General features: G+C 42.5%; 1 protein-coding gene across 3 annotated transcripts in view; it reads left to right on the top strand.

Moving 5' to 3' along the window:
• The window catches only part of nfyc (nuclear transcription factor Y, gamma), a 101583-nt gene that overhangs the window by 59960 nt on the left and 16480 nt on the right, over nt 1-25143 (top strand). For all 3 annotated transcript variants that reach the window (XM_063033934.1, XM_063033936.1, XM_063033935.1), the window contains exons 6-8: nt 10173-10340; nt 10994-11071; nt 17905-18057. In XM_063033934.1, coding sequence (XP_062890004.1) covers nt 10173-10340; nt 10994-11071; nt 17905-18057 — 399 coding nt within the window. The remainder of the gene's footprint in view (nt 1-10172; nt 10341-10993; nt 11072-17904; nt 18058-25143) is intronic.

Here is a 25143-nt window from a genome sequence, read left to right on the forward strand (position 1 = left end):
ATTCAGGTTTGCAATGGGATCTGGAGCAGTGGAAAAAATGGCAGATAGAATTTAATGCAGGCAAGTTTGAGGTGTTGTACTTTGGGATGACAAACCAGGGTAGGACTTGCACAGTGGAACGGTAGACCACCGTGGAGTGTGTGGTAGTACAGAGAGATCTGGGAATACAAGTCCATAATACTTTTAAAAGTCATGTGACATGTAGACAGGATCGTAGTGTTTTTGGCACATTGGCTTCCATAAATCAAAGTATTGTGTACAAGAGTTGGATGTTATGTTGAATAAGATGTTGGTGAGGCCTAATTTGGGATATTGTGTACAGTTCTGGTCACTCTCCTACAGGACAGATAGCAATGCGATTGAAAGAGTTCAGAAAACATTTACAAGGATGTTGCTGGGTCTTGAGGACCCAAGTTGTATGGAAAGTTAGAGTAGGTTTGGACTTAATTCCCTGGAGCATAAGACAAGGAGGGGAGATTTGATAGCAGTATACAAAATTATGAGGAGTATAGATAGGGTTAATACAGGCAGGTTTTTCCACTGGGGTTGAGTGATGTTGGAACTAGATGTCATGGTTAAGGGTGAAAGCTGAAATGTTTAAGGGAACTTCTTCACTTAGAGGATGGTGCGACTGGAGCGAGTTGCCAGTGGAAGATGTGGATTTGATTTCAGCATTTAAAAGGGTTGGATGGGAGGGATCTGGAGGTCTCTGGTCCAGGTACAAATCAATGGGACTAGGCAGAATAACTGTTCATGGACTTGATGGGCTGAAGAGCCTGTATCTGCACTCTAGTATTCTATGACTCTAGTTCTCCTTAGCACATCTGAAAATTGCCCAAAATAGGAATGACCCCACTAAGGAGCACCAGGCCATTGTCTCCCACACTATCAACGACTTTATCCGCTCAGGGGATCTCCCATCCACTGCTACCAACCTTATAGTTCCCACACCCCGCACTTCCCGTTTCTACCTCCTACCCAAGATCCACAAACCTGCCTGTCCTGGCCGACCTATTGTCTCAGCTTGCTCCTGCCCCACCGAACTCGTTTCTGCATACCTTGACACTGTTTTATCACCCCTTGTTCAATCCCTTCCGACCTATGTTCGTGACACTTCTCACGCTCTTAAACTTTTCGATGATTTTAAGTTCCCTGGCCCCCACCGCTTTATTTTCACCTTGGATGTCCAGTCCCTATATACTTCCATCCCCCATCAGGAAGGTCTCAAAGCTCTACGCTTCTTTTTTGGATTCCAGACCTAATCAGTTCCCCTCTACCACCACTCTGCTCCATCTAGCAGAATTAGTCCTTACTCTTAATAATTTCTCCTTTTGCTCCTCCCATTTCCTCCAAACTAAAGGTGTAGCTATGGGCACCCGTATGGGTCCTAGCTATGCCTGCCTTTTTGTTGGGTTTGTGGAACAATCTATGTTCCGTGCCTATTCTGGTATCTGTCCCCCACTTTTCCTTCGCTACATCGACGACTGCATTGGCGCTGCTTCCTGCACGCATGCAGAACTCGTTGACTTTATTAACTTTGCCTCCAACTTTCACCCTGCCCTCAAGTTTACCTGGTCCATTTCTGACACCTCCCTCCCCTTTCTAGATCTTTCTGTCTCTGTCTCTGGAGACAGCTTATCCACTGATGTCTACTATAAGCCTACTGACTCTCACAACTATCTGGACTATTCCTCTTCTCACCCTGTCTCTTGCAAAAACGCCATCCCCTTCTCGCAATTCCTCCGTCTCCGCCGCATCTGCTCTCAGGATGAGGCTTTTCATTCTAGGACGAGGGAGATGTCTTCATTTTTTAAAGAAAGGGGCTTCCCTTCCTCCACTATCAACTCTGCTCTTAAACGCATCTCCCCCATTTCACGTACATCTGCTCTCACTCCATCCTCCCACCACCCCACTAGGAATAGGGTTCCCCTGGTCCTCACCTACCACCCCACCAGCCTCCGGGTCCAACATATTATTCTCCGTAACTTCCGCCACCTCCAACGGGATCCCACCACTAAGCATATCTTTCCCTCCCCCCCTCTCTCTGCATTCCGCAGGGATCGCTCCCTACACAACTCCCTTGTCCATTCGTCCCCCCCATCCCTCCCCACTGATCTCCCTCCTGGCACTTATCCGTGTAAGCGGAACAAGTGCTACACATGCCCTTACACTTTCTCCCTTACCACCATTCAGGGCCCCAAACAGTCCTTCCAGGTGAGGCATCACTTCACCTGTGAGTTGACTGGGGTGATATACTGCGTCCGGTGCTCCCGATCTGGCCTTTTATATATTGGTGAGACCCGACGCAGACTGGGAGACCGCTTTGCTGAACATCTACGCTCTGTCCGCCAGAGAAAGCAGGATCTCCCAGTGGCCACACATTTTAATTCTACATCCCATTCCCATTCTGACATGTCTATCCACGGCCTCCTCTACTGTAAAGATGAAGCCACACTCAGGTTGGAGGAACAACACCTTATATTCCGTATGGGTAGCCTCCAACCTGATGGCATGAACATTGACTTCTCTAACTTCCGCTAGGCCCCACCTCCCCCTCGTACTCCATCTGTTACTCTTTTTAATACACACATTCTTTCTCTCACTCTCCTTTTTCTCCCTCTGTCCCTCTGAATATACCTCTTGCCCATCCTCTGGGTCACCCCCCCCCCCCGTCTTTCTTCCCGGACCTCCTGTCCCATGATCCTCTCGTATCCCCTTCTGCCTATCACCTGTCCAGCTCTCGGCTCCATCCCTCCCCCTCCTGTCTTCTCCTATCATTTTGCATCTCCCCCTCCCCCTCCAGCTTTCAAATCCCTTACTCACTCTTCCTTCAGTTAGTCCTGACGAAGGGTCTCGGCCTGAAACGTCGACTGCGCTTCTTCCTATAGATGCTGCCTGGCCTGCTGCGTTCACCAGCAACTTTGATGTATGTTGCTTGAATTTCCAGCATCTGCAGAATTCCTGTTGTTTGCGTTAAAATAGGAATGTATTTGTTTTTTGCCATTTCCTGTATAATGAATTGCCCTCCTTCTCCCCTCCCTCCCCAGTACAGTACCGTAGAAAAGATCACCTATATTGCCAGTTGTGTGCATCTTAGCTGACAGTAAACACAGGAATTACAAAATAAAAATTACTGTTGCAAAATGCACAATATACATATTTCAATCATTTTTGTGAGGTTCTTCATGTGTAGGCATTTGGATTTGCAGTGTCTCAGTACATCACAATATTAAATAATTTAAGGACATAATTTTATGCAAGAGCAAGCCTTGCCTTCTCCTCTTAGCACTGGAATAATCTCCTTTCTTGTACTTATCCAGTTCCCCTTACAGTGCTGGCACATGAGATGGCAAATGGTAGAATCTGGACTGAAAGCAGGATTTCCACCTGGATCATCAAAAATTACTCTACCTCTGTGGATATTGCTCAACCCACTGACTCCTAAGGCAGATTGTTCCTCCTTTTTCAAAATATTGCTATTTTCTCATGATACTTTGCCTTGTTTTTTTTTTAATTCTCTGATTCTTGACCCTTTATCAAAGGAAAAGAGTTTTGCTCTATTTACTGTCCAGACCCTTAGTAACGTTAAATATCAGATTTGCCGTCAACCTCCCTTATTCCAAGGAGCACAAACTTGACTTGTAGAGTCTGCTGTTGAATGTGAAAATGGGCTTTGTGAAGCATCAAGCACTTATTTAGAGTAATCCAATATTAATCACAGTTGAAACTTCCCACATATGGTCAGCACCCCTTCCATTACCCACCTGCATGCTAAGGGTAATTTTTGCAACCAGTTAACTTCATGTCTTCAGGATCTCGAAGAAAACTGGAGCACCTGCAAGTGACCCACATGGTCAACAAGAAAAATGCAAATTTTACCCATAAAATAGTGGAGATCATAATTAAACTCTGATCTCTTGTCCAGTCACTAGTAATCTCTTTTCTGGGGTGCGTAGAACTGGGGGTATTGCTTTTGCTGCAGTTGGATTTTTGTTTTGTCCATGTTAATCAAGATCCTCTAATGTTTTGTGGCGTCTGTTTGTAAAGCCAAAGTTTCTGTATGCATTTCGGGTCACTTTCTTCATCTGACCAGCTCTGTTCATAATGCCATGGAATCGTACAGAATGGAAGGAGGTCTATTGGCCCACCATCCATTTTGACCATCAGCCATCTATTTGCACTAATCCTACATTAATCCCATTTGAATTTTCAATGATAATCTAACCCTGGATCGTTTTTGTATCTAGTCCTCTTGAAATGAATGCTAACATTGCATTTGCCTTTCTCACCATAGACTCAATCTGCAAATTAACCTTAAGCGAATCCTGCACAAGGACTCCCAAGTTCCTTTGCGCCTCTGTTTTTGGGTTTTCACTCTTATTTTAAAAAATAGTCATCCCTTTCATTTCTTCTACCAAAGTGCATAATCATGTACTTCCCAACCCTGTATTTCATCTGCCACTTCTTTGCCCGTTCTCCTCATCCAAGTCCTTCTGTAGCCTCTCTACGTCCTCAAAACAACCTGGCCCTTCAGCTGTCTTTATATTGCCTGTAAACTTTGCAGCAAAACCATCAATTCCATCATCCAAATCATTGACATATAATGTAAAAAGAAGTGGTCCCAACACAGACCATGGTGAAACACCACTAATCACTGGCAGCCAACCAGAAAAAGGCTCCTTTGTTCCCACTCTTTGCCTCTTGACATTCAGCCAATGCTTTATCCATGCTAGAGTCTTTCCTGTAATACCATGGGCTTGTAGCTTATTAAGCAGCCTCATGTGGCACCTTGTCAAAGTTCTTCTGAAAACCCAAGTACGCATCGTCAACTGTTTCTCCTTTGTCGATCCTGCTTGTTACTACTTCAAAGAATTCCAAAAGATTTGTCAGGCAAGATTTTCCCTTGAGGAATCTATGCCTACTTTATCACAAAGTCAAGAAAATTTGCAGATGCTGGAAATCCTAGCAACACACAAAATGCTGAAGGAGCTCAGCAGGCCAGGCAGCATCTATGGAAAAGAGTAAGCAAGACTGATGAAGGGTCTCAGTCTGAAACGTCGATTACTTACTCTTTTCCATAGATGCTGCCTGGCCTGCTGAGCTCTTCCAGCATTTTGTGTGTGTTGCCTATTTTATCATGTTTCTCCACGTATCCTGAGACCTCACCTATAATAATCAACTCCAAGACTGACCTATAGTTTCCTTTATTCTGCCTCTTCCCCTTCTTGAAGAGTGGAGTGACATTTGCAATTTTCCAGTCTTCCAGAATCATTCCAGAATCTAGTGATTCTTGCAAGATAATTACTAATACCTCCACAATCTCTTCAGCCACCTTTTTCAGAACGCTGAGTATGGTACCTACCTTCAGACCTTTCAGTTTCCCAAGAACCTTCTCTCTGGTAATGGTTCACACACTTCATGACCCCTTACATCTGGAACTTCCAACATGCTGCTCGCCTCTTCCACTATGAAGGCTGATGTAAAATTCATAGTTCGTCTGCCATTTCCTTGTCCCCCATTACTACCTCTCCAACGTCATTTTCCAGCGGTCCAATATCCACTTGCCTCTCTTACACTTTATGTATCTGAAGAAGCTTTTAATATACTCTTTAATATTATTGGCGAGCTTGCTTTCATATTCCATCTTTACCTTTTGATGACTTTTTTTAATTGCCTTCTGTTGGTTTTTAAGAAGCTTCCTAATCCTTTAACTTACCGCAACACACATCAAAGTTGCTGGTGAACGCAGCAGGCCAGGCAGCATCTCTAGGAAGAGGTACAGTCGACGTTTCAGGCTGAGACCCTTCGTCTGGACTAACTGAAGGAAGAGTTAATAAGAGATTTGAAAGTGGGAGGGGGAGGGGGAAGATCCAAAATGATAGGAGAAGACAAGAGGGGGAGGGATGGAGCCAAGAGCTGGACAGGTGATTGGCAAAGGGGATATGAGAGGATCATGGGACAGGAGGTCTGGGGAGAAAGACGGGGGAGGGGGGAAACCCAGAGGACTGTCTGGGGCCCTGAATGGTGGTAAGGGAGGAAGTATAAGGGCATGTGTAGCACTTGTTCTGCTTACAAGGATAAGTGCCAGGAGGGAGATCAGTGGGGAGGGATGGGGGGGAACGAATGGACAAGGGAGTCGCGTAGGGAGCGATCCCTGCGGAAAGCAGGGGGGGGAGGGAAAGATGTGCTTAGTGGTGGGATCCCATTGGAGGTGGCAGAAGTTACGGAGAATAATATGTTGGACCCGGAGGCTGGTGGGGTGGTAGGTGAGGATCAGGGGAACCTTATTCCTAGTGGGGTGGCGGGAGGATGGAGTGAGAGCAGATGTATGTGAAATGGGGGAGATGCGTTTGAGAGCAGAGTTGATAGTGGCCTTACACTTCCTCCCTTACCACCATTCAGGGCCCCAGACAGTCCTTCCAGGTGAGGCGACACTTCACCTGTGAGTTGGCTGGGGTGATATACTGCGTCCAGAGCTCCCGATGTGGCCTCCTATATATTGGCGAGACCCGACGCAGACTGGGAGACCATTTTGCTGAACACCTATGCTCTGTCTGCCATAGAAAGCAGGATCACCCAGTGGCCACACATTTTAATTCCACATCCCATTCCCATTCTGACATGTCTACCCATGGCCTCCTCTACTGTAAAGATGAAGCCACACTCCGGTTGGAGGAACAACACCTTATATTTCGTCTGGGTAGCCTCCAACCTGATGGCATGAACATCGACTTCTCTAACTTCTGCTAGTGCCCCACCTCCCTCTCGTACCCCATCCGTTATTTATTTTTATGTACACATTCTTTCTCTCACTCTCCTTTTTCTCCCTTTGTCCCTCTGACTATACCCCTTGCCCATCCTCTGGGTTCTCTTCCCCCCCCCCCGGACCTTCTTTCTTCCCGGACCTCCTGTCCCATGATCTTCTCATATCCCCTTTGCCAATCACTTGTCCAGCTCTTGGCTCCATCCCTCCCCCTCCTGTCTTCTCCTATCTTTTTGGATCTCCCCCTCTCCCTCCCACTTTCAAATCTCTTACTAACCCTTCCTTCAGTTAGTCCTGATGAAGGGTCTCGGCCTGAAACGTCGACTGTACCTCTTCCTAGAGATGCTGCCTGGCCTGCTGCGTTCACCAGCAACTTTGATGTGTGTTGCTTGAATTTCCAGCATCTGCAGAATTCCTGTTGTTTGCGCCTTTAACTTCCCACTAGTTTTTGCTCTATTATGTGCCTTCAGTTCGGCTTTCATGTTGGCTTTGACTTCTCTTGTTAGCTTCTCTTATGTGGTAGAGGTAGATGACTTATTTGGAAACCCTTTGAATACTGCAGCTGCAGATACCTCAGTCCCTCTTTAAAACCAATGTCAGTTTGATTAGATGCAATTTGCCTTCAGCAAATTCATAGTAGCTTTCCCTAAACATTCGAACTGATAGCTAGTTTTGTCCCTGATTATTGTTATTCCTAATTTATCTAGGCATCTTGGATGCAACAAATCACTTTAATTAATCACCCCTTTTACTGCCACTTATGTCAGTCATTCATCCACTTTCTATTTCAGCTTCCTATTCCTTTGAGATGCCAGCAACGTCTTCTGTAGTGATATGCTGGGTTGATTTGATGTTGGCCCCACCTGTTTCCTCAATCCTTTAATTGTTTACATATCTACAGAATGTTGGATTTCCTTTTATTTTTGCTATTAGTCTTTTCTCCTGCTCTTTTTGTTCTTTGGCTATTAAATACCCCCTTTAATCATCGTGGTTCAGACATGTTATCAACCTGCTGTCTAATGCCCTTTCTTTTGCTTTATTATCCTCTTTTTTTGATCATCCGGAGTGCTTTGGCTTTAATTACCATACCTTTTTTCCTCCTCGTGGGAATGTATCTTCATTATACTTGAATTATCTCTACCTTAAAGACTTTAGGTTGTTCAATTGCAGTTTTGCTAGCTAAGCATTAATTCCGCTTTTCCCAGACCTCACCCTTCTCATTGCAATTGGCATTTTTCAGCAGCCTGCTTATCTTGGAGTGCTGCGTATCTTTTCACAAACCTAAAGTAAACTTCATGCTATAGAGGTGCCTTAAATGTTCATCACTAAACAAATTTGACAATGCCTGTAGTCAGCTTGTATGTCACTAAAATTCTCCTGAATATAATGTGCATCTAAAATTCCTCCTCTTCTCAGTGAGGCCACCAGGACATGTTGCTGTTCAACAAACTGTTATCCCTGTCCAGGCAGCCACTGCAATGAGAGCTGTTTCCAGCTGAAGCTGAAATGGGAATGTTACAGCCTCTTTGTTCCTTTGTCATAGCTTGCCTGATCCACCAAGCAACTGCTGATAGGCCAGCACATTTATTGTCTCCATGAGTGTGTACTGGCATAGAGGAAAATCTACATTAAATTATATTTTAAGTTACTGTCATTAAGTAGCCCTTAGGGGAATGAAGAATATAAAGTCAGACTTAAATTTCCATACCTTCTTGTGGCTTCATGATGCTGAAAGAACTTTATAGCTAAAAGAGCACTTTGCTCTGTAGTCAGTGTGGCAATATATAAATATGGCACCTAGTTTATATATAGCAGAATCCCATAACAGCTGTGTGATAATAATCAACGTGTTTTAGTGATGTTAGTTGTAGGATAAACATAACCAGGGCACTGATAATTCTCACTGATTTTTTTTTAAACTAGTGTTGTTAAATGAGAGCACTAAGCACTTCAGCCAGTACTGTGCTCCATCAATGCTGGACTATACTGTTACTTAAAATTTTTACTTTCACTTCTCTGATCTCCCGGCCTTGGTCGGAGGCGAGACTGCTAGCAGGAGGAATGTTCACTAAATAGTGGGAATTTTGTGTATGCAATTGGATATTGGACAAAATATCTTTCCAACTTCATCTGTAGTGTTAACTGTTTTGTAAGGTGACAACAGAAGATGCCAGATGTTGAAATAAAAACTGGTGATAATTGCATGAAAAGTTGGATGAACCAATCAATACTGAAGTTAAGAACCTTTTGTCAGAGTTCCTCTGCCCTGTTCAAGGGGTCATAGTGTATTAGCCTTTCATTCATTGAAGTGTTTGTTTTCTGGTTTGTCATTCCTTTTCTCCTAGCTCTCGTTTGAAGATTTCATTTTGATGCAGAAGAATCACTGTGCTCTGGTGTGTAAACATCCTACACTCTCAGCTGTGGTCTGACTGAGCTGGGAGAGGGATGTTTGCTCATTCTGGCACAGACTAAACAGCATCAAGCCATCAACGTGTGCACACAGACTGTACTAGATTTGTTAGAGGTTCTGTTAATCTTGTGCTTACGTTGACTTGGGCGCGGGGGGGGCGGGCGGTGGTGAGAGCAAACCTATCCGTGTTGGAAGTATGTGGTGGAACCAGTCAGGACATGAAGCCAATCATGGAGTGTCAATGTTACAAAAGGCTGAAAATTAATTGGAACCAGATCCTTCCTGGTTTATTTCTTGGCTCTTGTTTAAACAGGAAACTTACCAGGTAACCTAGCTATAGAAAGCGGTGGCCTTTAGATTTTAAGGATTTTTATGTACTTCAGAATCCTAGGTGAAGGATAGCACAGGATGCTAATGGGTCTATGTTTGGCATGCATGATACTCCAAGAAGAGGAGATGCGCACTATTGTGCCTAGAGTATTTCTTTCCAGTATTGCAAAAAGCCAAAATGCACAAACATGAAAACAGGTGAATGAACAGTAACCAACATCAAACAGTTATTCTGTTTATTGAACCAGTAGTTTTCCTGGTCTTTTTTTTAAGTGATGTACTTCAATACTGTCGTAGAGAATTGAAAGCTTTTGTCAGCAAGTTACCATTCAAGTGATGAAGCCAAGATCCATATGCTTTTGTTTGAGAATATGAATTGGGTAGTTGCAACTGCTGATGCTCTTGTGTACCATGTTGGAAGTATGCTGTATGAAGAGGATGTGCCCCAGGTGAGAGCAGTGCTTTGTAACTAATTGGTATGGTACTGGATATAGCAGCCATATTGTGCCACCATTTTAAGTTTTAGGATTGTCACGTGAAAGGAACAATCTATGCTACTTTTACGTTTGTAGAACAAAACACCTTTTTATTTTGATAGTAGTAGCTTTACTAACAAAAATAGCAGCTGTTCTAACCTCTAAATGTACTTTCTGGGTTTTTGTATGACAGGAGGAAGTCCGCCAGGCAGTTCCAAGCTCCGAGCAAGTGCAGTACTATTTCACGTTGGCCCAGCAGCCAACAACGGTGCAAGTACAGGGGCAGCAGCAGGGACAGAGTTCCAGCGGCTCAACCATTCAGCCAAGTCAGATCATCATTGGGCAACCACAGCAGGGTCAGGTAGGAAGCAATAAGGATCCAAGGAGCAGCATCAAACTTTGTTAATCAAACTCTTCTAGTTGTGATCAGTTCTCTAAAGATTCATTTGAGCTCATACCTTTAACTGTTTATGATTGTTAATTGTGAGATCTCCAGAGCTATTCGGTGACCTCGGTATCTCAGAGGCTTGGGGAACTAAGAGCTTGGATTCTTTCTGTTACACTTTTGGAGACCACTACAGAGCATCTTCAGTCAGCTGAACTCTTCGAGCTGCAGGAGCGTTCTCTGCCATTTTGGACTTCAAGTTCTGTGGTTAAAACTGTTGGCATAAAATGCCTCAATTTATCTTAATTTTAATGACTTGCAAAATTTAGTTCATTGATATCTATTTGGACAACTTGTCATATTCTCATTTTATTGTACCCTTGTATACATGAAAATCTAAATGATAATTATTGCATAGACCATTATTGTTGGCTCAGGAGCTAGCAGGTCACAGCAGATGTCATCTGATCCTTGTTCTAATGGAATCTAACATGATGTCACATTTCACTGGTTAGCTTTACTGGTTGTATGCCATCAGAACTGCAGTATGCATAATTTCATGAGTAACAGCTTGTTTAAAAAGCCTTTTGGTCTCTGCTGCTCAATGGCTTGAAATGTTGCATCTACAGGTTGTGCAAGGAGCCACTGTCCAACAGTTGCAGCAAGTGCAGGTGGCACAGTCTCAGACTACTGCATCATCCATCACGGTAATGCCAACTGTAAATCGTGTACTTTGTTTCTAGCTATAGTTTATGCTGTTATTTGTCTTGGTGTATACGTAGCATGGTGCTAATAGATGAATTTCCAGCTTGCCACACCACTGGAATACCTTTCCCAGATATCTTTAACACAATTCGTAATGCTTGCATCCGTGAATTTAAATTACCTGTCCTAGAGTCTTGCATTTTCAGATTAGTCTCAGTTTTCCTGTGATTTTTTTTTAGATTGAGGACACGCAGTCCTCTTTTATTTTCATTTAGTAATGCATGCATTAAGAAATGATACAATGTTTTTCCAGAATGATATCACAGATATACATGACAAACCGACTTAAAAACTAACAAAAACCGCATAATTATAACATATAGTTACAACAGTGCAAAGCAATACCGTAATTTGATAAGAACAGACCATGGCATGGTAAAAGTCTCAAGTCTCTCGCAAGTCCCATCATCTCACGCAGATGGTAAACCTTCAGCGCCGCAAACTTGCTGATGCAGCATACTGGAAGCATCCGACCACAGTTCGACTCAGAGTCCGTCCGAAAACTCTGAGCCTCCGACCAGCTCTCCGACACCAAGCACCATCTCTGCCGAGCACTTTGGCCCCGGCAACAGGCGATAGGCAAAGCCAAGGATTTGGGGCCTTCGTCTCCGGAGATTCTCGATCGCACAGTAGCAGCGGCAGCGAAGCGGGCATTTCAGAAGTTTCTCCAGGTGTTCCTCCGTTGCTTCTCACAGCTGTCTCCATCAAATCCGGATTGTGCACGGCCCCCAGTTAACACATACGATATTCATTCAGAATGGCCGCGCGCACTGCTATCTTCTCCTCCCTCCTATGCACATACAGTTGAAGTCAAAAGTTTACATACACCTTAGCCAAATACACTTAAACTCAGTTTTTCACAATTCCTGACATTTAATCCTAGAAAACCTTCTCTGTCTTAGGACAGTTATGATCACTATTTACTTTAAGAATGTGAAATGTCAGAAAATAGTAGAGAGAATCACTTATTTCAGCTTTTATTTCTTTCATCACTTTCCCAGTGGGTCAGAAGTTTACATACACTTTGTTAGTATTTGGTAACATTGCCTTTAAATTGTTTCACTTGGGTCAAACGTTTTGGGTAGCCTTCCACAAACTTCTCACAGTAAGTTGCTGGAATTCTGTTCCATTCCTCCAGACAGAATTGGTGTAACTGAGTCAGGTTTGTAGGCCTCCTTGCTCACACACGCTTTTTCAGTTCTGCCCACAAATTTTCTATCGGATTGAGGACAGAAAATGATGTCAAGTCTGGTTCATCCTTGGGAGCAATTTGCAAACGCCTGAAGGTACCACGTTCATCTGTACAAACAATAGTACGCAAGTATAAATACCATGGGACCACGCAGCCGTCATACCGCTCAGGAAGGAGACGCATTCTGTCTCCTAGAGATGAACATCCTTTGGCGTGAAAAGTGCAAATCAATCCCAGAACAACAGCAAAGGACCTTGTGAAGATGCTGGAGGAAACAGGTAGACAAGTATCTATATCCACAGTAAAACAAGTCCTATATCGACATAACCTGAAAGGCTGCTCAGCAAGGAAGAAGCCACTGCTCCAAAACCGTCATTTTAAAAAAAAAAGAAGCCGGACTACAGTTTGCAAGTGCACATGGGGACAAAGATCTTACTTTTTGGAGACATGTCCTCTGGTCTGATGAAACAAAAATTGAACTGTTTGGCCATAATGACCATCGTTATGTTTGGAGGAAAAAGGGTGAGGCTTGCAAGCCGAAGAACACCATCCCAACCGTGAAGCATGGGGGTGGCAGCATCATGTTGTGGGGGTGCTTTGCTGCAGGAGGGATTGGTGCACTTCACAAAATAGATGGCATCATGAGGAAGGAAAATTATGTGGATATATTGAAGCAACATCTCAAGACATTAGCCAGGAAGTTAAAGGTCAGTTGCAAATGGGTCTTCCAAATGGACAATGACTCCAAGCATACCTCCAAAGTTGTGGCAAAATTGCTTAAGGACAACAAAGTCAAGGTATTGGAGTGACCATCACAAAGCCCTGACCTCAATCCGATAGAAAATTTGTGGGCAGAACTGAAAAAGCATGTGCGAGCAAGGAGGCCTACAAACCTGACTCAGTTACACCAGTTCTGTCTGGAGGAATGGAACAAAATTCCAGTAACTTACTGTGAGAAGCTTGTGGAAGGCTACCCAAAACATTTGACCCAAGCTAAACAATTCAAAGGCAATGCTACCAAATACTAACAAAGTGTATGTAAACTTTTGACCCACAGGGAATGTGATGAAGGAAATGAAAACTGAAATAAATGATTCTCTCTACTATTATTCTGACATTTCACATTCTTAAAACAAAGTAGTGATCCTAACTAACCTAAGACAGGGAGTGTTTTCTAGGATTAAATGTCAGGAATTGTGAAAAACTGAGTTTAAATGTATTTGGCTTAGGTGGATGTATATTTCTGACTTCAACTATACACGTAAATTATTCTTGTATTTTACAGGTACAGTACCTTATTTATACTAGGATTTGGGTTCAGACACGTTCTTTACAGTGATGCCTCTAAAACCCAAAATGTTTCTTTTTAAATTACACACAACATGCTGAAAGAACTCACCAATTTGGGCAATATCTATAGAGGGAAATATGCAGTTTTTGGAGTATTGTGGCTGAGGCTGTCTACAAGAAGGGTCAGAGCCGTCTCTATTTCCTGAGGAGACTGAGGTCCTTTAACATCTGCCGGGCGATGCTGAGGATGTTCTACGAGTCTCTGGTGGCCAGTGCTATCATGTTTGCTGTTGTGTGCTGGGGCAGCAGGCTGAGGGTAGCAGACACCAACAGAATCAACAAACTCATTCGTAAGGCCAGTGATGTTGTGAGGATGGAACTGGACTCTCTCACGGTGGTGTCTGAAAAGAGGATGCTGTCTAAGTTGCATGCCATCTTGGTCAATGTCTCCCATCCACTACATAATGTACTGGGTGGGCACAGGAGTACATTCAGCCAGAGACTTATTCCTCAGAGATGTAGCACAGAGCGTCATAGGAAGTCATTCCTGCCTGTGACCATCAAACTTTACAACTCCTCCCTTGGAGGGTCAGACACCCTGAGCCGATAGGCTGGTCCTGGACTTATTTAATAATTTACTGGCATAATTTACATATTACTATTTAACTATTTATGGTTTTATTACTATTTATTATTAATGTGCAACTGTAACGAAAACCAGTTTCCCCCGGGATTAATAAAGTATGACTATGACTATTAACAGCTACCAACTGATAACCACTTTGACAAGCAGACATTCCTACTCTTCCAAACAGGCTGAAGTGTGGACTGTTCGCTCTTTTCCATAGACTTTGCTGACCTGCTGAGTTCTTCCAGCATTTTGTGTGTGTTGCCATACATATAGGCATTGACATACAGTCCAGTCAAAAGTAGTTTTTGGTGAATCAGCACTTCTGGAAATGCATTATTAAATTTCAAATCTAATTTGCAAAAACATTAAAATTCAATTTGAGTTCAGTTAACTAACAAAGGTGTAGAATTTTAGAATGAGTGGATGACAGAAGCTAGCAAATGAATGAGAATCCTGCAGTATGTTTGATATAGTTAAGTAGTTTTCCTTTTTTATTTGAGCACTACAGCACAGAATCAGGCCCTTTGTTCATGGCAGAATAGTAGTTTGGCTAGTCCATCAACCTGCACCTGAACCATAGCCCTCCATACCTCTTCCATCCATGTACTTATCCAAACTTTTCTTAAATGTTGACATTGAATCGCACCCACCACTTCGGCTGGCAGCTCATACTACACTCTTACCACCTTCCTAAGTGAAGTTCTCCCTCATGTTCCCCTTAGGTATTTCACCTTTCACCCTTAACCAATGTCCTAGTTCCACTCTCACCGAACCTCAGTGGAAAAAGCCTGCTTGCATTTATCCCATCTATATGCTTCATAAATTTGTATACTTCTCTATCAAATCTCCCCTCATTCTCTACAGTCCAGGGAATAAAGTCCTATCCAATTCAATTTTTGTCTATAACTCAGGTCCTCAAGCCTCTGCAACATACCTGTAGATATTCTCTGTACTCTTTCAATCTTATTAATATCTTTCCTGTAGGTAGATGACCAGAATTGCACACAATACTCTAAGTTGGAGGTTGGTCGTGTCTAGACTGAACTCCTGCCTCAGCAAGGACCTTTAACCCACTGCAATTTGCCTATTGCCATAGGTCTATGGCAGACGCAATGGCTCTTCACACGGCCTTAGACCACCTGGACAATACAGTCACCTACGTCAGGATGCTGTTTATCGACTATAGCTTAGCATTTAACACCATCATTCCCACAATCCTGATTGATAAGTTACAGAACCTGGGCCTCTGTACCTCCCTCTGCAATTGAATCCTCGACTTCCTAACCGGAAGACCACAGTCTGTGCGGAATGGTGAGAACATATCCTCCTCGCTGATGATTAATACCGGTGCACCTCAGGGGAATGTAAGGCCTGAAAATGCCCGACGCAGGCCTCTCATGGTCTGAGTTGATGTTCCCTCCCCCCCCCCCCAGGGGTGTGTGCTTAGCGCACTGCTCTACTCTCTATACCCATGACTGTGTGGCTGGGCATAGCTCAAATACTGTCTATAAATTTGCTGATGATACAGCCATTCTTGGTAGAATCTCAAATAGAGATCAGAGGGTGTAGAGGAGTGAGATGTACCAACTAGTGGAGTGGTGTCACAACAACAACCTTGCACTCAGCTTCAGTAAGACGAATGAGCTGATCGTGGACGTCAGGAAGGGTAAGACAAAGGAACAAGTACCAATCCTCAGAGGGATCAGAAGTGGAGAGAGTGAGTAGTTTCAAGTTCCTGGGTGTCAAGAACTATGATTCAGCTATAAAGAAGGCAAGACAGTGACTATACTTTATTTGGAGTTTGAAGAGATTTGGTATGTCAGCAAAAAGACTCAAAGACTTCTATAGATGTACCATAGAGAGCATTCTGACAGGCTGCATCACTGTCTGGAATGGGGTGGGGGGTTGTGTGGCTACTGCACAGGACCAAAGTAAGCTGCAGAAGATTGTAAGTTTAGTTGGCTCCATCTGGGGTACTAGCCTACAAAGTACCCTGGACATCTTCAAGGAGCGGTGTCTCAGAAAGGCAGCGTCCATTATTAAGGACCCCCCAGCACCCAGGGCATGCCCTTTTCTCACTGTTACCATCAGATAGGAGGTACAGAAGCCCGAAGGCGCACACTCAGCGATTCGAGAACAGCTTCTTCCCCTCTGCCATCCAATTCCTAAATGGACGTTGAACCTGTGAACACTACCTCACTTTTTTTAATATATATTCTGTTTTTGCATGGTTTTTTATATCTATTCAATATGCATATACTGGAATTAATTTACTTATTATTATTTTTTCTGTTCTGTACTATGTATTGCATTGAACTACTGCTGCTAAGTTAACAAATTTCACGACGCATGCCGGTGATAATAAACCTGGTTCTGATTAGACCCCACAATGTTTTATACAACTGCAACATAACTTCCGAAGCTTCTAATTGCATTTAAAACATAATATGCTGAAAATACTCAACAGGTCAGGCAGCACCCACAGGAAGGGGAAGTGGAGTTAACTTTTTGATGAGAATCTCTCTCAAACAATGCTGGCTGATCTAAGTATTTCCTGCACTTCCCATGTTGAGACCAAGCACAGCATTGTAGCATAGCAGTTAGTGTAATGCGTAATGCTTTATAGTACCAGCTGTAAGGTCAAGGTTCAATTCCCGGCTTTCTGTAAGGAATTTGTATGTTCTCGCCATGAGCAAGTAAGCTTCTTCCAGATGTTGTAGTTTCCTCCCACCTTGCAATGAAGTATGGGTTAGGATTAGTAAGTTGTGGCATGTTCTGTTGGTGCCAGAAGCATGGCAACACTTGCAAGCTGCCCCAGCTTATCACAAACAACGTATTTCACTGTACCTTTTGATATTTTGATAAAGCTAATCTTTAATCTTTAGGAATAAGTCACCTGGGAGTTGTCCATTTGTCTCCTGTTCCATTGGCTCTTTGACGTCATTCTATCATCTGTAGATCTGTACCTACATAACTTCCCTCAAACTGTGATGTAACAATAACCACAATCTATTTTTATGATTTTTATTAGGTGATTAACTATTAACCATTACAGCATGGGCAATTTTCTGCTTTAGCACTCCCCTGTAACCAGCTTGATCCCTGGTTTGATATCTTATCCAAAAGACAGCATTTCCAAAAGCATCATACTCTGTTGGGGACTACACTGGAATATCAGCCTTGATTTTTGTGTAAAGTCCTTTGTAGTGCGGCTTAAATCTATAGTTTTCTGCCTTCAGTTTCCAAGAACTGAACCACTGCAGATACAGAACCGGAGTTGTCATGATGCCTGTGTTTACATATGGTGTCTGGAATGGAGAAATAGACTAGGTTCACTGTAGCAATACCTGGACCATACTTGAAGGTGATTCTGCGTCATTTGCAGCAAATGCACACCTACAGAATCTTTGGGCAAATAAGTGTTGTCTGTCCTTTTAATCGGTGAAGAAATTGAAATATCCTTTAAGGGTTTTGGCCCAAAATGTCTGTTTATTCCTCTCCTTAGATGCTGCCTGACCTGCTGAGTTCCTCAAGTATCTTGTATGTGTTGCTCTGGATTTCCAGTATCTGCAGAATCTATTGTCTTATTTAAAACTACCCACTGAAACATTCTTTTCAAAACCATGTACAATGTGAGTAATTTCTTATCTGCCTTATTACAGAGTGCCCCAGTGACGATGCAGGTTGGAGATGGACAACAGGTGCAGCTTGTTCCAGCACAAAACCAAACACAGCAGGCTCAGAGCAACTCTGGGCAAACCATGCAGGTCATGCAGCAGATCATCACCAACACTGGCGAGATCCAACAGATACCAGTAAGCACAGTTTTCTGGAACCACCGGTAAAGCTATAAAATAGTGATTCTTGGAAACATTTGCTTTCCCCAAATGTTAACAACTGGCAGGATGATTTGCATTTGGCTTGTACGTGTGGATGAAGGTGGATAAGACGTTGCTTAGTGCCGTGGATTGATGAAATACCAAATTGGGCACAACCTGAAACTATTAAGTTACTTCCCATGTTATTGGAGAAGATGGAACATAGAGCGATTTATTTTTGTGCTTTCTCTTTACATGTGTCCACTCCTGAACATGCATGCATGGTAGATGTGCACATGCAGACATACGTGTATAGACACCTTTTATTACCATTCTGAGGTTTTTAACATTGAATTTCCTCGTAAATAAACATTTTTGGGAATGTATAAAAGATGGAAGTAAAACAAGAATATATAAAAGGTGATATTACAATCCAAAATGGGGAACTATTATATTTCATCGAAGGAGAAATATCATTGATGTAATGTTTACAGTGATAAATACTTTTTAAGGAGCTGTTGCAGTGCAGCCAATTTGTGAAATGCAGAGTTTCTCTAACAGCAGTGTATTAGTGACCAGATAATCTGAGAGAAGTTTTGGTGAGGATGCAAGGGATAGCTCCCAGGTATTCTCTGAAATAACCTCTTGGGATCTTTTATATCCTCATGAAGGAGGTGACCAGGTTTCAGTTTAATCTGTCATGTCTTCCAGTGTGGCACTCGCTAGCTGCAGTGGAGTGCCAAGCTAGATTTCTGTGCTAGTCTCAAGTGAAATTTGAGCCCACAAACCTTTTGCTTTTTGAGGGTCTGCTAATAACTAAGTAGCAGGTGGAACAAAATATTAGATCAATGAGATGAAAGAACAAGGAATATGACTCTTTAGAAAAATGAATGTGGAGGAATTGGCACGGCTCATTAATAAAAGGGCAGGATCAGTACGGTTGTGAGAAATGATCTTGAGTCAAAAGTAAAGATGTAGAATCGGTTAAGCAAACCAGTAAGTTTTCTTTGTAGAACCAAGTCTATAGCCCAGAATGTAAATCAAAAAATGGGTTCTTCTAAGAATGATGCCACAATAATCATAATTTTAATCCTTCCATAGATTGGAGAAACCAAACATGCAAGTGTGGTTTTGAAGATTAGTTTGTGGTGTATTTGGTACAGATTCTTGGAGCAATACTTTGTGAAACTAATTGAAGAACATGCTATTTTAAAATCTGGTTATGTTCAATAAAACAGGACAGATTAGTAATTTTAAAACCGCAAACACGAGGAAATCTGCAGATCCTGGAAATTCAAGCAACACACAAAATGCTGGTGAATGCAGCAGGCCAGGCGGCATCTATAGGAAGAGGTACAGTCGACGTTTTGGGCCAAGACCCTTCGTCGGGACTAACTGAAAGAAGAGATAGTAAGAGATTTGAGAGGGGGAGGGGGAGATCCAAAATGATAGGAGAAGACAGGAGGGGGAGGGATGGAGCCAGGAGCTGGAAAGTTGGTTGGCAAAAGGGATACAAGGCTGGAGAAGGGAGAGGATCATGGGACAGGAGGCCTTGGGATAAAGAAAGGGGGAGGGCAGCACCAGAGGAAGATGGAGAGCAGGCAAGGAGTTGTTGTGAGAGGGACGGGGGGGTGGGAAGGGGGGAAAAATAATAAATAAAAAGGGATAGGGTAAGAAAGGGAGGAGGGGTTTTAACGGAAGTTAGAGAAACCATTGTTCCTGCCATCAGGTTGGAGGCTACCCAGACAGAATATAAGGTTCTGTTCCTCCAATCTGAGTGTGGCTTCATCTTGACAGTAGAGGAGGCCATGGATTGACATATCAGAATGAGAATGGGACGTGGAATTAAGATGTGTGGCCACTGGGAGATTCTGCTTTTTCTGGCTGGCCTGCTTGCGGTCCACCAGCATTTTGTGTGTGTTGCACAGATTACTAATCTCTTAATAAAGGATCCTGGAGAAATAGTGAGCATCACGAGAGAGAATTTTGTTTTGGTTCAGCAGTGAAAAAACTTGGGCAAAAGAAAACGATAACAAAGGAGAAAAATGTGATCAAGAAATATAAAAATAGTTAATGGAAGCTTCTGCAAGAATGCAAAAAGAGAGGTAGCGAAACTAAGCGTTCATCCCTGCAATGATACTAAAAAATTAGTAAAGAGAGATTAGTAAAAAGAGACAAGTACTTTGTCTTCCATTACAAGAAAAAATCTGGATGCAGAGGGAGAGAGGAACTGAAAACAATTGTTAGTACTAGAGGTAAAGCTGATGGAGCTGGTTTGATGGGCTGCATGCATGGGTTTTAACAGAAGTGGCTGCAGAGAATGTGAAGAGTTCTGGGTTTCCAAAGCTCCCCAGATAAAGGTTGCAGCAGCTTGAAAACTTAAGGTGTGATATTTCCTGTCAAAAGAGGAGGCAAAAAAGCAAAATACACTGCAGTCTCACACGCAAAATACTAGAGAAACTCAGCAGGTCGGGCAGCATCTTTGGAAGGAAATGAACAGTTGACATTTTGGGCCAAGATCTTTCATCAAGACTGGAAAGGTAGTGGGCAGAGGCCAGACAAAAAGGGTGGAAGTGGGGGCACAAGTTGAGTGATAAGCGAGTCGAAGTGAGCAGGAGAAGCCAGGAAGGTGGGGGCGAAGAGAGAATCTGGATGGTAACAGGTGGAATAGGCAAAGGCTCTGCTAGGAGTGGACAGCAAGCCATGGAATGAAGGGAAAGGTCGGGAATCAGAGGGAAGATTGCATGGGTGATGGGCAAATCGTGATTACAGGGGAGATTAAGGTAGTTACAAGGTGTTCACGAGTCAGCAAAGGGAAATCGCCTGCTGGTCCTGTAACTTGACAACTACTGTATGTAATCAGAATCCTGGACCACAATTTAAAGGTTTGAACACAGAACCGTACAGCACAAGAGCAGTCTCTTCAGTCCTCAATGTTAGCACTGAACCTGATGCCTGAAATTAAACTACATCTCTTCTGTCTTTATATGATAAATATCCCTCCCCCATTCCCTGCAAACCCGTGTGTCTGTCTATAACACCATAAGATACAGGAGCAGAATAATGCCATTTGGCCTATTGAGTCTGCTTCATGATTCAATCATGATGATTTATTGGCCCTCTCAATCCCTATAACTTTTGATGCCCTGACTAATCAAGAATCTAGCAACCTCTGCTTTAAGTATGCCCAATGGCTTGGCCTCCAGTCATCTGTGGCATTTAATACTGCAGACAGATCACCCAATGGCTAAAGAAATTACTCCTTATCTCTGTTCCTTGTATGCTGAGGGTGTGCCCTCTGGTGTTGGACTCCCCCACTATTGGAAACAACATCTCCACGCTCTGGGCCATTCAATGTTCATAGCTTTAGTGAGATCTCCCCTCATGCTTCTAAACTCCAATAAATACAGGCTCAAAGCCATCATATGTTCCTCATGTTAACCCTTTCATACCTCCTAAATGCTAGTATTGTATCTGCTTTCACCACTTGCCTGTTCTTATATAAAAAAAAACTACCACACACTTTAAACTTTCCACCTTCACCTTAAAAGTATGTCATCTACTATTTGGCACATCTATCCTGGGAAAACGTCTATGCCCCTCATAATTTTATAAACTTCTATCAGGTCTTCCCTCAGCCCCTGACACTTCAAAGAAAGCACCCCTAGTTTATCCAAATTTTCATTATAGCTCCTACCCTCTAATCCAGGCAGCAATCCTGTAAACCCCTTCTGTAATCTTTCCAAAGCTTCCATATTCTTCCTGTAATGGGGCAACCAATATTGCACACAATACTTCAAATGTGGCTTAACCAAAGTTATTTGCAACTTTTACGGAGATATGGACCTGCATCCTAAGACTGCCCGTATATCAATGCTGTTAAGGATTCTGCAGTCTCACTACTTTACCCTTGCATTTGACTTCCTATGTGCAACACCTCACACTTGCCCAGATTGACTTTCTATCTGCCATTTCTCTGCCCAGGTCTGTAATTGTTCTATAATCTCCTGTATCCTTTGACAACCTTTTTCTCTGTCCACAGCTCCCTTACTCTGTATACAGTCCAACTGAAATATATGTGTATATTACAAACAAGAGGTCCCAGTATAACATCGCTGGCCGTGGATCTTCAGGCAGAGCAATATTCTTCTACCCTTGCCTACTGGAAGCCAATTCTGAATTCAAAATACCAAGTTAATATGGGTCCCATGCAGCTAATATTCTGGATCACCCTTTCTAGAAGGACTTTGTCAAATGTCTTACGAAAGTCTATGTAGGCAACATCTACATTACCCCCCACTCTCATCAGTCACCTTTGTCACTTCCTCAAAAAGCTCAGTCAAATCTGTAAGACATGACCTACACTGCACAAATTAGGCCAAGTGTAAATCCTATTTCTAAGAATCCTCTCCACTAGCTCCCTACCATGATAAGGCTCACCATCTGATAATACCCTTGACTATCCCTGTTTCCTTTGTTAAACAATGGAACAACACTGGCTACTGTAAAGTCTTTGGGGACCTTGCCTGTTGCTGGTGATGATCTTAAAGATCTTTATCGAGACCCCAGCAATCTCCTCCCTTGCTCCTTTCTATAAGATGGGGTATATCCAATCAAGCCATGGAGAGCGGCTTGTGTTAATGTTGTTTAAAGATCTAGCATCACCATCTTCTAAATACTTCAGCACTTTAGTGTGCTCTACACTATTCTTACTAACTTCCATGTCATTCTCCATGGAGAATGCCAAGGCAAAATACAATAGTCACTCTTCCACATCTTCTGATTCCAAGCACAAATTTCCCCCCTTCGTGTCTTTAATGAAAGTATAAAATGCAACATACAGAGTATTGGAGGAACCCAGCAAAGCTAGCGGCATCTTTGAAGGCAATAGATAATTGGCAATTTGGTTCAAATCCTTTATCGGGTCTCTGAAGCCTTGTAAAAGGTTTTTGTATCAATAAAGACACCTCATTTTCAGCTTGAGAGTATAAACCAAATCTGCTTTAATTCTTCCTCAGAACAAATTTCATTCTAACAAACAATCCCATGAATCTTTGTTATACTCCCTCCTTTAAAATACGCTCAGTGGTCACTTTATTAGGTACACCTGTATATCTGCTCATTAATGTAAAAAGAAAACTTATCAACCTATCATGTGTCAGCAACTTAACATATAAAAGCATGCAGAAATGGCCATGAGCTTTATTTGTTGTTCAAACTAAACATCAGAACGGGGAAGAAATGTGATCTAAGTGACTTTAACCAAGGAATGATTGTTGGTGCCAAATGGGGTGGTTTGAGTATCTATCAAACTGCTGATCTCTTGGGATTTTTACACACAATATTCTCTTGAGTTTGCAAAAAATAAAATTCTAGATAGTGACAGTTCTGTGGGCAAAAATACTTTGTTAATGAGAGGGGTCAGAGGAGAATGGCCATACTGGTTCAAGCTGACTGCAAAGTGACAGTAACTCCAACATGAGCATCTCTGAACGCACTACACGTCAACCCTTGAAGTGGTTGGGCTACCGCAGCTGAAGGCCGCACTGGGTTGCACTTCTGTACTTAATAAAGTGGCCATTGAGTGTATATTCTCTGAGAGAATAGACCTGTGCATAGCATTTAAGGTACAGACTATAGGACCTGTATTAAATTCTCTCACAGTAAGCTACAATATTCCATTTGCTTCCAAATTGCTTATTGTGCCTGTGTTAACATTAATTTCTAGTGTGTCACGTACAAAAACATTTGAGATACTTATGAAAACCAATGCATTTTATACTACTAGTTGCCTGTTTCACCTACCACATTTTCAACCATTTTGTGCTCAAATCCCTTTCAATTAGAAGCAAGGTAGCCATGTGCCTTTTCAGTAACACATACAGTGGGATCTGGCTAATTGGGGCACATTGGGACCAGTACATTTTGGCCCAATTCAGAGGCTGCCTCAATAAGCCAGTGTTTCATGGAAATAGTTAAAAACTATAAAAAAACAAACAAATGATGGATTTGAATGAATTTTTAAAAAATGCTAGCGATACTACTACAGTACTATAATGCTGTATTAGTTCCTAACATTTAGTGGCGGGTATTCAGCCTGCTATGTTCTTTTGACTGTTAATAAGCAAAATCAGCACAGACACCTAGTGCAGATATATCTGTTATGCGATCCATTGCCTTCTTTCAACCTGATAGTGTTGCATGTTTTTTTGTCCCGACTAGCAACTGCCCTGTTTAACTGATGGCCCAATTAACTAGAATCCATTGTCTTTAAATTAACAGGCTCTCTTGGTACATAAAATTACTATTCTCATTTTATAAACAAAGATGCTTCTGTTCTTTCTGTAATATCAATGGTATGGATTCCAAAATTGACCTCAGCAAATGAAATGCAGACAATTGTGGACACAGAGCACATCACGGAAACTAGCCACCTCTCTGTGCACTCTGTCTATACTTCTCGCAACCTCAGTTAAGCAGCCAGCATAATCAAAGAGCCCATCCATCCCAGGCATTCTCTCTTCCCTCGTCTATCGAGCAAAAGATACAAAAGCCTGATGGCATGTACCGCCAGGCTCAAGGATAGCTTCTACCACACTGTAAGTAGATGTATAAATAATTCCCTTGAACATTAATTTGGACTCTTAACCTCACAATCTAGCTAATTATGATAGATTGCACCTTGCGCTGCTCTTTCTCTATGCTGTTACATTTTGTTCTGCATTGTTTTACCTTGTTTATCGCATTGTGTAATGATTTTATCTGTATGGACAGTAAGCTTTTCATTGTATTTGTGACAATAAAATTCCAATCCCTAATATTGATCAGTCTCCACATATTTGTCCATATATCAGTCCATATGCGGTTAGACAAAAAGACCTTCCCCTTGGTTCAAGCCTGCATATGTGAGCAAGGGATGACCGAGGTCAATGCCCATGGAATAGGATCCCAGCATAAGAATACTGTTCAGACAAGAAGTCTACCATGTATCTCAAAATACTTTTACATACAGTTCAAGTTACTGCAAGCACGCTGCTGCCCTTAGTAGTGAAAAGTATGAGAATTGTGCATTTTTAAGGGATG

Source organism: Mobula hypostoma, chromosome 26 (assembly GCF_963921235.1).
Source record: "Mobula hypostoma chromosome 26, sMobHyp1.1, whole genome shotgun sequence".
In the NCBI taxonomy this organism is placed as follows: Eukaryota; Metazoa; Chordata; class Chondrichthyes; order Myliobatiformes; family Myliobatidae; genus Mobula; species Mobula hypostoma.